At 54.9% G+C, this 14725-nt stretch overlaps 2 protein-coding genes and 1 long non-coding RNA gene across 3 annotated transcripts in view; 1 reads left to right on the forward strand and 2 right to left on the reverse strand.

The window, feature by feature from the left end:
• The window catches only part of LOC145517351 (uncharacterized), a 131507-nt gene that overhangs the window by 817 nt on the left and 115965 nt on the right, over positions 1-14725 (forward strand). Inside the window, exons 2-5 of the long non-coding RNA XR_014061988.1 lie at positions 5979-6236; positions 6854-6965; positions 13623-13880; positions 14499-14610. This is a non-coding gene — a long non-coding RNA (uncharacterized LOC145517351). The remainder of the gene's footprint in view (positions 1-5978; positions 6237-6853; positions 6966-13622; positions 13881-14498; positions 14611-14725) is intronic.
• On the reverse strand, positions 1359-5344 carry LOC145517099 (uncharacterized). Its single transcript, XM_081519357.1, has 3 exons — positions 2976-5344; positions 2264-2576; positions 1359-2011 (listed from the first exon to the last, which is right to left on the reverse strand). The coding sequence occupies exons 1-3, from the start codon at positions 3210-3212 to the stop codon at positions 1383-1385; spliced, it is 1179 nt and encodes a 392-aa protein (XP_081375483.1). The 5' UTR covers positions 3213-5344; the 3' UTR covers positions 1359-1382.
• Positions 8995-10808, reverse strand: LOC145517224 (uncharacterized). Its single transcript, XM_081519494.1, has 3 exons — positions 10620-10808; positions 9908-10220; positions 8995-9655 (listed from the first exon to the last, which is right to left on the reverse strand). Exons 1-3 carry the CDS (start codon positions 10752-10754, stop codon positions 9027-9029), a joined length of 1077 nt encoding a protein of 358 aa, XP_081375620.1. The 5' UTR covers positions 10755-10808; the 3' UTR covers positions 8995-9026.

Consider the following 14725-nt stretch of genomic DNA (forward strand, 5'->3'; position numbering starts at 1 on the left):
ACCTCCCTTCCTTTGGAACTTGGGGGCCCTCTACTCCCCACTTGCACACCACACACCTTTGCTGAGGATTGTGGGGACCCTCACTCAGTTTGCAGCACGTTGTAGCCATCCCTGTCCTCTCAATACCTCCCTTGAAACTCAGCTTGTGAGCTCCTTTGGAGCAGCGTGGCCCACCTGCAACACTGCAACGGAAGAGACACAGCTGACAGTGAAACAGCAGCTTAGATCTGACGGCCGGAAAGCTCTGTCAAAAGGGACCTCCCTCTTCACACCGTAGAGGCTCTAGGAGCCGCCAGGGTTTCGGAACCAGTGCTGGGGCCAAAAGGACTCCACAGCTGTTTTCCTTCCTGGGGAGGGTTCTGGCTCGAGTGGGAATGGCTCAAGTCTCCTAAGGTTCTGAAAGCCCACTGTGTGCAGATTCACGGTACACAGAGAGCAGAAGGTGGAGTCCTGTCCTGGAGGTGGTCACAGCTCACGGATGAGCCAGGCAGGCAGGCAGGCAGGGCATGAGAACACCTGAGCTGCCTTCATGAGTGAATGGTGTGGGGGCAGAGGAAGAGAAGCCGGTCTGCTCCCTCGTGTGGTGCCCAGGGCAGGTTGTCCCCAGAGGAATCCCTTACGACAGTGAGGACTATCACGGCTGTTTCCCAAGGGGTTCTGTCAGTGCGTGTCTTCCCCGGAGCGGTCAGGCCGTCTCTAAAATACACTGGCCATGGGCATTGCCTCTCCTTGGAACTTCCCATCTGTTTCTCTTTTTTATGGAACAGTGAATTTCTAGAGGGGTTCTGGGCCACAAGGATGTTGGGTCATTTTCTAGCCTTCTGTCATGAAGAACGCTTTCCTGGGCGTTGGGGTGGTTTGTTGTTCCAGCTCCCTTTCTTGGCTTCTTTTGGGAGCTGGTGCAACAAGAGGAGCTCAGCCTCTGCCTTCTGGCTGAGATGGCACCCTTCAAACAGCAATGCCTGCCTGGAGATAATGATGGCATTTGCCAAAAGGGCTTCGTTTGGCACATGGTATCTTGAAAGGACGTACAACGTCCTTTCAGCTATCAAAGGCTAGTTCAAAGGACATAAACATGAGAACTCTCCAGTGGAGTCTTACAGTAGGTGGAGCGTCCGAAAAAAACTCCTTCAGTCATTTCACTGAGAGTCATTGATTGGGGACACCAAGAATATAGGAAGGAATGCAGAAGGAAAAGATGAAATTGTGTTCAGGATCGGGCGGAGGGATGAACAGGGCGTGCTTGCCTTGAATCCAGGCTTTGTTGGGGGGTGGGGCATAAAGATGGAACGGGTCTGAAACTACAAAGTGGTGATGGTAACACAGTATCACCAGAGTTACACAACAGTGTTCCCAAATTGCAACAATGATGAAAAAGTTTACTAATCCCAACTTAACCAACAAAAATACAGGAAACCACGCAAAAAAGAAAACATCACCAGAAAGGTGGAAACAAACCAAATGCAAAGCAGTTCGGGGGAAAGGAACTCCATGTCCCCTGGGGGCAGACCGAGTTGACGGCGTCCACGGTGAGCAGACAGGGATGGAGGCTGCAGAGCCGACCGCTCCCCTGGACGTGGTGTTTCCGGCAAGGGCTCTGGGTCTCTGTCCAGAGCGGGGGCTCGTTCTCCCTGCAGGGGTGGGTGAGTCATCGTGGGCGTCTGGGTGTTGCGCGGGAGCCAGGGCAGGCTCTCCCTGCCGAGGCGGTGACTCCTCCTCTGCCTCGGGTTCTCCTGCCAAAGGCCGAGCAGGTAGAGGTGCACGTGGAGGTGGAGGTTCTGGCTGAGGGGGTGGGACATCAGTGCCTGGGGCTGGGGGTCCTGCAGGCACGGAGATCCGATCTGCCCGGTGTGCTGGCCAGTACCCAGCTGGCCTGGTGTCTCTGCGAGGGCAAGTCTCGGTTCTCCATCTGCCCTCGGTGGATCCCTGGGTCCTGCACCTGGAGCCACCACCTCTGTAGGGACAGGTCTGGGAAGTGGAGCCTGGTTCCAGTTGGAGGCCAGTGCTAGAGCTGTGGGAGAAGCATCGTTTGCCCGCAGGCCAGCCTTGGCATGTGCGTATCCCGGGACAGAAAGCTTCCAAGAGATTCCCAAAGAATACCCAGGGTCGGATGTCTTTTGGGACTGAAGTGTGCAAGATGGGGGGCGGGGGGTGTGAGGCCAGCGCTTGCTGCAGGCCCAGCAGCAGCTTTCGGGGACTCGTCCCTGTGTAGCTCAGCACCCCCTCCGCACACACTCCCGTACACCAGCCCCAGCGTCCTCACCTCTGTGCTCTGGCGTGCTGGGCTCCAGGTCCTCCTGCTGCCTCAGAGGCCGGGGTTCTCGGGACTCTGGGTCGGAGCCGGGTGTGCTGAGCTCCGTGGCAGCCTCAGACTGGGCCGCCGGGTGTATCCTGGGCGGTGTCTCGGCAGCAGGCCTTCCCCGCCTCCGCTTCGCCCCCGGTGGGGCTGATGCCTCCGTGGGCACGCTCACCTGGAGCCTGCACTGGGCCTCACGGGCGGGGGGGTGGTGCTCCGACCCCTCCCTCCGGGAGCTGGATGGGGTGTCCCCGTCCTCGGCCTCATCACGTGGGAAGCTCTGCAACGACAGTGACCGTCAGCCAGCCATGCTGGGAGTTTTCCGAGCTGGGCCTGGCCAGTGGAGCCGCTGCTTCGGCCTGCTCGAACTTCTCTGCCCAGAAGGGTCAGAGACGTGTGTCTGCTCAGATCCCCACCCGGGAGGAAAGAGACCCACCTGAGGGTGTGAGGTCAGCCTGGGCGGCCGGCCCTGCCCGCACTCTCCCCATCCCGCCCAGCATGCTCTCCCCTGGGGTGTGGACACAACTTGTCCGCAGGCTTCTGACCCCACATCCACCTGGGCTTCCTTGAGGGAGACACACCCCGAGAAACCCGCATCCACACACACAGGCAAAGGACCCGGTGTTTCCGGGTGGCATGGGAGAGGTGGCCTGGCCCGGCCTGGGGCTCCCCGTGTTACCTTTCTGTTTCTCCGGGCAAAGGGCCAGAGGCGTCTCGGGGGTGCCCTGAGCCAACGTCGACAGGGTGCCCACGCACACTGCCTGTGAGCTCTCCTGAGGCCCCGGCCTCTGGGCAGGGGCAAACAGCAGAACATCTCGGCAGCAAGTGATCTGGCTGGGGGCTCCTCTCCGCTCTCGAGGCCTGGATACCCGGGTTGCGGGTTCTGTTGGGTTCTGTTGCCGGCAGGTGACATCATTTCCTGGGGTTCGTGCTGAGGTCCCTTCCCCAAAACTTCCCAAGCGAATCCCTGGGTTTCTGACTGCTCGACCACCACCCTTAAGCCATGTGCAGGCACAGTGACACCCACCCAGCCCAGCCGACAGCCCTGGGGAGGCCTGGGTGCAGCCAGGGCCTGAGCTCCGAGGGCCCCGCTGCTCTCAGACCAGGCTCCTTCTTCTCATAAGTGGTGTGGCCCTGGACAAGCATATGCCCCTCAGGGTTTCCCCAGTCTCTCCATCTGCAGAGTGGCGGTCATTCTCCCATCTGCTTCCTAGGTCTGTCGGCCTACGAGCAGCTCCATGCCTTTCCACCTGGGGCCGATATCACGTGGAGCGTGTGCGCTGAGACTTCAGAAAGAAAGATTCCTTCCTGGGCTGACACAGCACAGAATGGGGCAGAACGAGGCCTGGATGTGCCGTGGTACCCAGGAAAAGGCACTCCCCCTCCTGACTGTTTTGAGACCCCGCATCCAAGTTGGAGGACCGAAAGGAAGACTCGAAGGTCTCCCTCTCTTATAGAAAAGAGTGGCCAACTTTCTGGTCCTCTGTTTCCATTGAGATTCTGTTCAAGTGTCCCAGCTCGGCTTCTGCGGGTGGCTGAGCTTCTAATGGCTCCCTGCGTTCTTGTCTTTTCCTCTCCAAACCTTCCGTCCTTTTCCCCCTTCTGGGGTGGATGGGCGCTGTCATTGCTTCTACCTTCGAGACAGATTGATGAAAAGTCTGGACCATCGACTCCTTTCCTCTCTTTGGTTCCGTGTCTCTCTCTGGCTGTGTCCCTCTCTTTTCCTTTCTCAATTCAGTCTGTGTCTTCCTCTTTCTCTCTCGTGTGTGGACGGATGGATGCTAGGAATGCACATGTATATGATTAGATGAGGGTTATGTTTTAGGGATAGGTTAGAGGGAGAGAAAGGCTTTAGGTCGGAGTTGGTCATGGGGGAAGGGTCAAGGGTGGTGGTGGTGTTTCTTGGAATCTGAGTGCTGTGCATTCTTCGTCTCTTTCCATATGAACCCCTTCTCAGATACACCACTTGCAAGGAGTCTCTCGTGTTCCGTTTCCTCTCTTTTGCATTTGTGAATGCTTGCTTAGCTTCTCTGTTGTGAAGAGGTTCCATTGGATGGAAACCCATTGGTGTACTTCGTGTACCTCTTTCCCTTACTTGAAGAGACCCATTTCTACCTCCGCCCAGCAAATGGCAAGGAGACTCTGATGTTAAGGAGCCTTTGACCTACGCTTCTTTCTAGCTATCTGATGACATCAGCCTTTAGGGTGAGGTTTTCCCCGATATTGAGGTGGTCTGAGATCAAAACCAATAGCGTTCTTCAGATGTAGCTGTCTGGTTTTCCCATGGACATGTATTGAAGAGGCTTTCTTGTTCCCATTTGGATATTCTCCCCTTCTGTGTCAGAGATGAGTTGAGCATGGATGCTGGGGTCTGTGTCTGGACCCTCAACTTTATTCCATCGATCTGGATCTGTGTGTGTTGTTGTATTCCCAATAGCATACTGTCCGGCTCCTGCTGCTGCTGCTGCGGCTAAGTCACTTCAGTCGTGTCTGACTCTGCGCGACCCCATGGCCTGCAGCCTACCAGGCTCCTCCGTCCAGGGCATTTTCCAGGCAAGAGTACTGGAGTGGGTCGCCATTGCCTTCTCCGATACTCTCCTGAGGATCCTAGTTTGGTCGTCTAATTTCCTTTCACACAACCTTGGATGTCCGTATCGGGGCTTTTTCGTCGGATTGTATTGACAATTTAGGCTCTTTTCTGTTTCCGTACCCCTTTTGCAATTCTTGGTTGGGTGCGAAAATGCATTGGCATTTTGGGAGGAATAGCATCGAAGCTGTGGATTGCCTTGTGGGGCTGGGATATCATTTTCCAAATAGGAATTCTTTCAAGCCCTGAGCACAGCTTCTCTTTCCAGGGATTGGTGTGGGCTTGATCTTCCTTCTTCCATCTCTCGCCGTTTTGTGAGAACAGGTCCTTCCTTCCCTTCTGGGTTAGATGGACCCGTGGGGATCACTTCAGTGAATGGCATTGTCAGTGGGGGTGATAATTCCCTTCTCATTGGAAGACTTTGCTGTGAGTATTAGAAATGCAAGTGATTTCTCTTCCCCTTCCTCCCTGTCCATCTCTCAGAGCCACCGGGAAACAGAGGCCTCACCCAGGGTCACACAGGCCTGAGGAGGTACAACTAGACTGTTGATTCTTCAGGCCCTCAGTGCTGGACATCATCCGGGATACTCTGTGTGTGTCTTCCTCAGTCTGGTGTCCCTTCAGACCTTTCCCTAGTTTTCACAGGCTTGTTGTGTTGGTGTTCTTTGTCTGTTTGGAGACACATCCTTGATAAGCTTTGTGTTTCCACTCATTCGTCTCGCGATGTGTGACCTGTCTTTTGCTTTTGTACTGAGGTCTTTCCCACAGTAGATATCTTTGATTTTGCAAAGTCCACTGTATTCTCCTGGTTTTTTTTGTGGACTGCCTTTTAGTTTTGTGTGTGAAGACTCAAAGCACGTGTCCGGTTTCGGCTCATTGTTCCTCTAGATTTGTGACAAGTTTTCATGGAATGTTTGTCTAGGGATAACTGGAAGTGAACTCGGTGTAAGGTGTCAAGTCTCCATCTTCATTCATGTCATCCCCTGCAGTTTCCAATACCCTGTTCCTGAGTGGTATTGGAGACCTTGAGGGAAGTTTGCTTGCATTGGAGTTTGCGTTTCCACCTTGATTAACTTCACACTGTTCTGCCCTCAGGGACACTGTCAAGGGGGAGTGAGGAGCAGCCTGCACTTCCAGCAGTGACCACACGGTGGGGCGAGTGCTGCTCTCCCCTCTGGGAGCCCCAGGCCACAGGCATCCCAGTGAGGAGCCAGCTCTGTGCTCAGCTGAAAGGAGTTAGTCTCTCAGGAGCCTCTGAGCCCTTCCGTTTGGATCACCCAGGGTGGGCATTTACTGTGACAGAAAAAATTGCCCTGAATTCCATGGACGGAAGAGCCTGGCTGTGTAGAGATCGTGAGTTGCCGTGAATCAGACACAACTGAGGACACAAAAATTCAATAGATTAAAACACTTTTTGGGTGTGGGGGGGAGTAAAAGGGGGTGATGTGGGTTTTTTTGTCTTATAAAATAGCCAAGGGAAATCTAGTTTAAACCTAAATTCACATATATGGGATAGGTATAGCTCTCCGTCACCCTATTAAAAAAACTACTAAACTTTTTTGAAAGTTTATTTTGTAGCTTCCTTGAGCACTTCATTGTGAAGCTTTTTTTTTTTTTTTTTTCTGTGACTTTGGCCTCATTAAAAAGTACGGTTTGCCTTTACTGGATAATTTTGTTCATTGGTTTCTTAGGGAATCTTGGTAATATTTGAGTTTCCTGGGGAGTATGGTCACATGACCTGGCCCTGGCCAATCGGTGCCTTCCACCTCCTTGGCCACTGTGATTGGCTCCGGACTGGGGCAGTGCCCAGTCGGGGCCCAGGGCCGGGCCTCACGTTAGAAGCCAGGGGAAGAGGAGCTCTCGTCCTGCTGGGGTAGGGGAAGGGGTGGGGCCGGGGGAGGTCAGGCTCCATAAGTGGGAGGGGCGTGAGGTCCGCCTGCGGCAGTTGGTGACCTTCCTGCTCCCCTCAGGGCAGAGCCGCCGGCGTGAGAATGAGGGCGCTGCTGAGCCCAGGGACTGGGATGGCCTGTTGCTGCTGTGGTCCCAGAGCTCCACCCGAGACCTGAGGGAAGCCGTCTGCCCGTGAGTCCTCTCCCGCTTGTCTGTCAGCTTGTTTGAAACATGCTGGGTTTTCTGCCCAGCTGGCTAAGGGGAGTCCCTGGAAACGCAAGGGTGTGGGTTTTGGCAGACTTCAGGGAAGACATGCCAGATGAGCCTGGGAGACTCCAGCTTAATCTGGATTCAGGAGATATCTCCTCGGGCCAGCTAGTAATTGTAGGATAAGCCTAATGAGTCTTCACAGGATGAAGAGAGTAACGTGCCAAGGTAGCAATCGATGTCCTCATTCGAGAGGTTGAAGCTGGTGCTCAGAGAAGCGGGGAACTTGGCCAGAACAAGCAGGTGTGCACCCAGACAGAACCCCCAGATCCGGCCATTGGAGCTCAGGGAGGCCACTGGTGTGGCTTGTCCCTGTGGCAGGGGCCGAGGCATGCAGCCCACCCTGATTCCTGCGGGGGCCTGACTTGGGAAGTGCCATCTGGTAGCTTTGAGACTCACCAAACCAAATTGCACTGGAGAGAGGAAGGACACCTTCCTTCATCCACCCCCCACCCGCGCCGGATTCCCACATACCCTGACCCCTTTCTCTGGATTTCGGAGCCATTTCCAGAGTCCCGCTCATATGACCTCATTCGAAGTGCACTGTGGACGAGCTGCCATCTGCAGCTGCTACCACAGCAGCCAAGGGCTTTAGCTCCCGAGTACCTCCCTTCCTTTGGAACTTGGGGGCCCTCTACTCCCCACTTGCACACCACACACCTTTGCTGAGGATTGTGGGGACCCTCACTCAGTTTGCAGCACGTTGTAGCCATCCCTGTCCTCTCAATACCTCCCTTGAAACTCAGCTTGTGAGCTCCTTTGGAGCAGCGTGGCCCACCTGCAACACTGCAACGGAAGAGACACAGCTGACAGTGAAACAGCAGCTTAGATCTGACGGCCGGAAAGCTCTGTCAAAAGGGACCTCCCTCTTCACACCGTAGAGGCTCTAGGAGCCGCCAGGGTTTCGGAACCAGTGCTGGGGCCAAAAGGACTCCACAGCTGTTTTCCTTCCTGGGGAGGGTTCTGGCTCGAGTGGGAATGGCTCAAGTCTCCTAAGGTTCTGAAAGCCCACTGTGTGCAGATTCACGGTACACAGAGAGCAGAAGGTGGAGTCCTGTCCTGGAGGTGGTCACAGCTCACGGATGAGCCAGGCAGGCAGGCAGGCAGGGCATGAGAACACCTGAGCTGCCTTCATGAGTGAATGGTGTGGGGGCAGAGGAAGAGAAGCCGGTCTGCTCCCTCGTGTGGTGCCCAGGGCAGGTTGTCCCCAGAGGAATCCCTTACGACAGTGAGGACTATCACGGCTGTTTCCCAAGGGGTTCTGTCAGTGCGTGTCTTCCCCGGAGCGGTCAGGCCGTCTCTAAAATACACTGGCCATGGGCATTGCCTCTCCTTGGAACTTCCCATCTGTTTCTCTTTTTTATGGAACAGTGAATTTCTAGAGGGGTTCTGGGCCACAAGGATGTTGGGTCATTTTCTAGCCTTCTGTCATGAAGAACGCTTTCCTGGGCGTTGGGGTGGTTTGTTGTTCCAGCTCCCTTTCTTGGCTTCTTTTGGGAGCTGGTGCAACAAGAGGAGCTCAGCCTCTGCCTTCTGGCTGAGATGGCACCCTTCAAACAGCAATGCCTGCCTGGAGATAATGATGGCATTTGCCAAAAGGGCTTCGTTTGGCACATGGTATCTTGAAAGGACGTACAACGTCCTTTCAGCTATCAAAGGCTAGTTCAAAGGACATAAACATGAGAACTCTCCAGTGGAGTCTTACAGTAGGTGGAGCGTCCGAAAAAAACTCCTTCAGTCATTTCACTGAGAGTCATTGATTGGGGACACCAAGAATATAGGAAGGAATGCAGAAGGAAAAGATGAAATTGTGTTCAGGATCGGGCGGAGGGATGAACAGGGCGTGCTTGCCTTGAATCCAGGCTTTGTTGGGGGGTGGGGCATAAAGATGGAACGGGTCTGAAACTACAAAGTGGTGATGGTAACACAGTATCACCAGAGTTACACAACAGTGTTCCCAAATTGCAACAATGATGAAAAAGTTTACTAATCCCAACTTAACCAACAAAAATACAGGAAACCACGCAAAAAAGAAAACATCACCAGAAAGGTGGAAACAAACCAAATGCAAAGCAGTTCGGGGGAAAGGAACTCCATGTCCCCTGGGGGCAGACCGAGTTGACGGCGTCCACGGTGAGCAGACAGGGATGGAGGCTGCAGAGCCGACCGCTCCCCTGGACGTGGTGTTTCCGGCAAGGGCTCTGGGTCTCTGTCCAGAGCGGGGGCTCGTTCTCCCTGCAGGGGTGGGTGAGTCATCGTGGGCGTCTGGGTGTTGCGCGGGAGCCAGGGCAGGCTCTCCCTGCCGAGGCGGTGACTCCTCCTCTGCCTCGGGTTCTCCTGCCAAAGGCCGAGCAGGTAGAGGTGCACGTGGAGGTGGAGGTTCTGGCTGAGGGGGTGGGACATCAGTGCCTGGGGCTGGGGGTCCTGCAGGCACGGAGATCCGATCTGCCCGGTGTGCTGGCCAGTACCCAGCTGGCCTGGTGTCTCTGCGAGGGCAAGTCTCGGTTCTCCATCTGCCCTCGGTGGATCCCTGGGTCCTGCACCTGGAGCCACCACCTCTGTAGGGACAGGTCTGGGAAGTGGAGCCTGGTTCCAGTTGGAGGCCAGTGCTAGAGCTGTGGGAGAAGCATCGTTTGCCCGCAGGCCAGCCTTGGCATGTGCGTATCCCGGGACAGAAAGCTTCCAAGAGATTCCCAAAGAATACCCAGGGTCGGATGTCTTTTGGGACTGAAGTGTGCAAGATGGGGGGCGGGGGGTGTGAGGCCAGCGCTTGCTGCAGGCCCAGCAGCAGCTTTCGGGGACTCGTCCCTGTGTAGCTCAGCACCCCCTCCGCACACACTCCCGTACACCAGCCCCAGCGTCCTCACCTCTGTGCTCTGGCGTGCTGGGCTCCAGGTCCTCCTGCTGCCTCAGAGGCCGGGGTTCTCGGGACTCTGGGTCGGAGCCGGGTGTGCTGAGCTCCGTGGCAGCCTCAGACTGGGCCGCCGGGTGTATCCTGGGCGGTGTCTCGGCAGCAGGCCTTCCCCGCCTCCGCTTCGCCCCCGGTGGGGCTGATGCCTCCGTGGGCACGCTCACCTGGAGCCTGCACTGGGCCTCACGGGCGGGGGGGTGGTGCTCCGACCCCTCCCTCCGGGAGCTGGATGGGGTGTCCCCGTCCTCGGCCTCATCACGTGGGAAGCTCTGCAACGACAGTGACCGTCAGCCAGCCATGCTGGGAGTTTTCCGAGCTGGGCCTGGCCAGTGGAGCCGCTGCTTCGGCCTGCTCGAACTTCTCTGCCCAGAAGGGTCAGAGACGTGTGTCTGCTCAGATCCCCACCCGGGAGGAAAGAGACCCACCTGAGGGTGTGAGGTCAGCCTGGGCGGCCGGCCCTGCCCGCACTCTCCCCATCCCGCCCAGCATGCTCTCCCCTGGGGTGTGGACACAACTTGTCCGCAGGCTTCTGACCCCACATCCACCTGGGCTTCCTTGAGGGAGACACGCCCCGAGAAACCCGCATCCACACACACAGGCAAAGGACCCGGTGTTTCCGGGTGGCATGGGAGAGGTGGCCTGGCCCGGCCTGGGGCTCCCCGTGTTACCTTTCTGTTTCTCCGGGCAAAGGGCCAGAGGCGTCTCGGGGGTGCCCTGAGCCAACGTCGACAGGGTGCCCACGCACACTGCCTGTGAGCTCTCCTGAGGCCCCGGCCTCTGGGCAGGGGCAAACAGCAGAACATCTCGGCAGCAAGTGATCTGGCTGGGGGCTCCTCTCCGCTCTCGAGGCCTGGATACCCGGGTTGCGGGTTCTGTTGGGTTCTGTTGCCGGCAGGTGACATCATTTCCTGGGGTTCGTGCTGAGGTCCCTTCCCCAAAACTTCCCAAGCGAATCCCTGGGTTTCTGACTGCTCGACCACCACCCTTAAGCCATGTGCAGGCACAGTGACACCCACCCAGCCCAGCCGACAGCCCTGGGGAGGCCTGGGTGCAGCCAGGGCCTGAGCTCCGAGGGCCCCGCTGCTCTCAGACCAGGCTCCTTCTTCTCATAAGTGGTGTGGCCCTGGACAAGCATATGCCCCTCAGGGTTTCCCCAGTCTCTCCATCTGCAGAGTGGCGGTCATTCTCCCATCTGCTTCCTAGGTCTGTCGGCCTACGAGCAGCTCCATGCCTTTCCACCTGGGGCCGATATCACGTGGAGCGTGTGCGCTGAGACTTCAGAAAGAAAGATTCCGTCCTGGGCTGACACAGCACAGAATGGGGCAGAACGAGGCCTGGATGTGCCGTGGTACCCAGGAAAAGGCACTCCCCCTCCTGACTGTTTTGAGACCCCGCATCCAAGTTGGAGGACCGAAAGGAAGACTCGAAGGTCTCCCTCTCTTATAGAAAAGAGTGGCCAACTTTCTGGTCCTCTGTTTCCATTGAGATTCTGTTCAAGTGTCCCAGCTCGGCTTCTGCGGGTGGCTGAGCTTCTAATGGCTCCCTGCGTTCTTGTCTTTTCCTCTCCAAACCTTCCGTCCTTTTCCCCCTTCTGGGGTGGATGGGCGCTGTCATTGCTTCTACCTTCGAGACAGATTGATGAAAAGTCTGGACCATCGACTCCTTTCCTCTCTTTGGTTCCGTGTCTCTCTCTGGCTGTGTCCCTCTCTTTTCCTTTCTCAATTCAGTCTGTGTCTTCCTCTTTCTCTCTCGTGTGTGGACGGATGGATGCTAGGAATGCACATGTATATGATTAGATGAGGGTTATGTTTTAGGGATAGGTTAGAGGGAGAGAAAGGCTTTAGGTCGGAGTTGGTCATGGGGGAAGGGTCAAGGGTGGTGGTGGTGTTTCTTGGAATCTGAGTGCTGTGCATTCTTCGTCTCTTTCCATATGAACCCCTTCTCAGATACACCACTTGCAAGGAGTCTCTCGTGTTCCGTTTCCTCTCTTTTGCATTTGTGAATGCTTGCTTAGCTTCTCTGTTGTGAAGAGGTTCCATTGGATGGAAACCCATTGGTGTACTTCGTGTACCTCTTTCCCTTACTTGAAGAGACCCATTTCTACCTCCGCCCAGCAAATGGCAAGGAGACTCTGATGTTAAGGAGCCTTTGACCTACGCTTCTTTCTAGCTATCTCATGACATCAGCCTTTAGGGTGAGGTTTTCCCCGATATTGAGGTGGTCTGAGATCAAAACCAATAGCGTTCTTCAGATGTAGCTGTCTGGTTTTCCCATGGACATGTATTGAAGAGGCTTTCTTGTTCCCATTTGGATATTCTCCCCTTCTGTGTCAGAGATGAGTTGAGCATGGATGCTGGGGTCTGTGTCTGGACCCTCAACTTTATTCCATCGATCTGGATCTGTGTGTGTTGTTGTATTCCCAATAGCATACTGTCCGGCTCCTGCTGCTGCTGCTGCGGCTAAGTCACTTCAGTCGTGTCTGACTCTGCGCGACCCCATGGCCTGCAGCCTACCAGGCTCCTCCGTCCAGGGCATTTTCCAGGCAAGAGTACTGGAGTGGGTCGCCATTGCCTTCTCCGATACTCTCCTGAGGATCCTAGTTTGGTCGTCTAATTTCCTTTCACACAACCTTGGATGTCCGTATCGGGGCTTTTTCGTCGGATTGTATTGACAATTTAGGCTCTTTTCTGTTTCCGTACCCCTTTTGCAATTCTTGGTTGGGTGCGAAAATGCATTGGCATTTTGGGAGGAATAGCATCGAAGCTGTGGATTGCCTTGTGGGGCTGGGATATCATTTTCCAAATAGGAATTCTTTCAAGCCCTGAGCACAGCTTCTCTTTCCAGGGATTGGTGTGGGCTTGATCTTCCTTCTTCCATCTCTCGCCGTTTTGTGAGAACAGGTCCTTCCTTCCCTTCTGGGTTAGATGGACCCGTGGGGATCACTTCAGTGAATGGCATTGTCAGTGGGGGTGATAATTCCCTTCTCATTGGAAGACTTTGCTGTGAGTATTAGAAATGCAAGTGATTTCTCTTCCCCTTCCTCCCTGTCCATCTCTCAGAGCCACCGGGAAACAGAGGCCTCACCCAGGGTCACACAGGCCTGAGGAGGTACAACTAGACTGTTGATTCTTCAGGCCCTCAGTGCTGGACATCATCCGGGATACTCTGTGTGTGTCTTCCTCAGTCTGGTGTCCCTTCAGACCTTTCCCTAGTTTTCACAGGCTTGTTGTGTTGGTGTTCTTTGTCTGTTTGGAGACACATCCTTGATAAGCTTTGTGTTTCCACTCATTCGTCTCGCGATGTGTGACCTGTCTTTTGCTTTTGTACTGAGGTCTTTCCCACAGTAGATATCTTTGATTTTGCAAAGTCCACTGTATTCTCCTGGTTTTTTTTGTGGACTGCCTTTTAGTTTTGTGTGTGAAGACTCAAAGCACGTGTCCGGTTTCGGCTCATTGTTCCTCTAGATTTGTGACAAGTTTTCATGGAATGTTTGTCTAGGGATAACTGGAAGTGAACTCGGTGTAAGGTGTCAAGTCTCCATCTTCATTCATGTCATCCCCTGCAGTTTCCAATACCCTGTTCCTGAGTGGTATTGGAGACCTTGAGGGAAGTTTGCTTGCATTGGAGTTTGCGTTTCCACCTTGATTAACTTCACACTGTTCTGCCCTCAGGGACACTGTCAAGGGGGAGTGAGGAGCAGCCTGCACTTCCAGCAGTGACCACACGGTGGGGCGAGTGCTGCTCTCCCCTCTGGGAGCCCCAGGCCACAGGCATCCCAGTGAGGAGCCAGCTCTGTGCTCAGCTGAAAGGAGTTAGTCTCTCAGGAGCCTCTGAGCCCTTCCGTTTGGATCACCCAGGGTGGGCATTTACTGTGACAGAAAAAATTGCCCTGAATTCCATGGACGGAAGAGCCTGGCTGTGTAGAGATCGTGAGTTGCCGTGAATCAGACACAACTGAGGACACAAAAATTCAATAGATTAAAACACTTTTTGGGTGTGGGGGGGAGTAAAAGGGGGTGATGTGGGTTTTTTTGTCTTATAAAATAGCCAAGGGAAATCTAGTTTAAACCTAAATTCACATATATGGGATAGGTATAGCTCTCCGTCACCCTATTAAAAAAACTACTAAACTTTTTTGAAAGTTTATTTTGTAGCTTCCTTGAGCACTTCATTGTGAAGCTTTTTTTTTTTTTTTTTTTCTGTGACTTTGGCCTCATTAAAAAGTACGGTTTGCCTTTACTGGATAATTTTGTTCATTGGTTTCTTAGGGAATCTTGGTAATATTTGAGTTTCCTGGGGAGTATGGTCACATGACCTGGCCCTGGCCAATCGGTGCCTTCCACCTCCTTGGCCACTGTGATTGGCTCCGGACTGGGGCAGTGCCCAGTCGGGGCCCAGGGCCGGGCCTCACGTTAGAAGCCAGGGGAAGAGGAGCTCTCGTCCTGCTGGGGTAGGGGAAGGGGTGGGGCCGGGGGAGGTCAGGCTCCATAAGTGGGAGGGGCGTGAGGTCCGCCTGCGGCAGTTGGTGACCTTCCTGCTCCCCTCAGGGCAGAGCCGCCGGCGTGAGAATGAGGGCGCTGCTGAGCCCAGGGACTGGGATGGCCTGTTGCTGCTGTGGTCCCAGAGCTCCACCCGAGACCTGAGGGAAGCCGTCTGCCCGTGAGTCCTCTCCCGCTTGTCTGTCAGCTTGTTTGAAACATGCTGGGTTTTCTGCCCAGCTGGCTAAGGGGAGTCCCTGGAAACGCAAGGGTGTGGGTTTTGGCAGACTTCAGGG

This window comes from Giraffa tippelskirchi, chromosome 8, assembly GCF_054371585.1.
Source record: "Giraffa tippelskirchi isolate mGirTip1 chromosome 8, T2T-mGirTip1v1.2.pri, whole genome shotgun sequence".
Classification (NCBI taxonomy): Eukaryota; Metazoa; Chordata; class Mammalia; order Artiodactyla; family Giraffidae; genus Giraffa; species Giraffa tippelskirchi.

Bases quoted from the DNA above. Each gene is read 5' to 3' on its own strand.
- LOC145517099 (XM_081519357.1), bottom strand. From the start codon at position 3,212: ATGATGTCACCTGCCGGCAACAGAACCCAACAGAACCCGCAACCCGGG. The intron at 2,577-2,975 runs GTAACACGGGGA...CTGTCGTTGCAG, and splicing joins TTGCCCGGAGAAACAGAAAG to AGCTTCCCACGTGATGAGGC. The intron at 2,012-2,263 runs GTGAGGACGCTG...CTTCTCCCACAG, and splicing joins CAGCACGCCAGAGCACAGAG to CTCTAGCACTGGCCTCCAAC.
- LOC145517224 (XM_081519494.1), bottom strand. From the start codon at position 10,754: ATGTTCTGCTGTTTGCCCCTGCCCAGAGGCCGGGGCCTCAGGAGAGCT. The intron at 10,221-10,619 runs GTAACACGGGGA...CTGTCGTTGCAG, and splicing joins TTGCCCGGAGAAACAGAAAG to AGCTTCCCACGTGATGAGGC. The intron at 9,656-9,907 runs GTGAGGACGCTG...CTTCTCCCACAG, and splicing joins CAGCACGCCAGAGCACAGAG to CTCTAGCACTGGCCTCCAAC.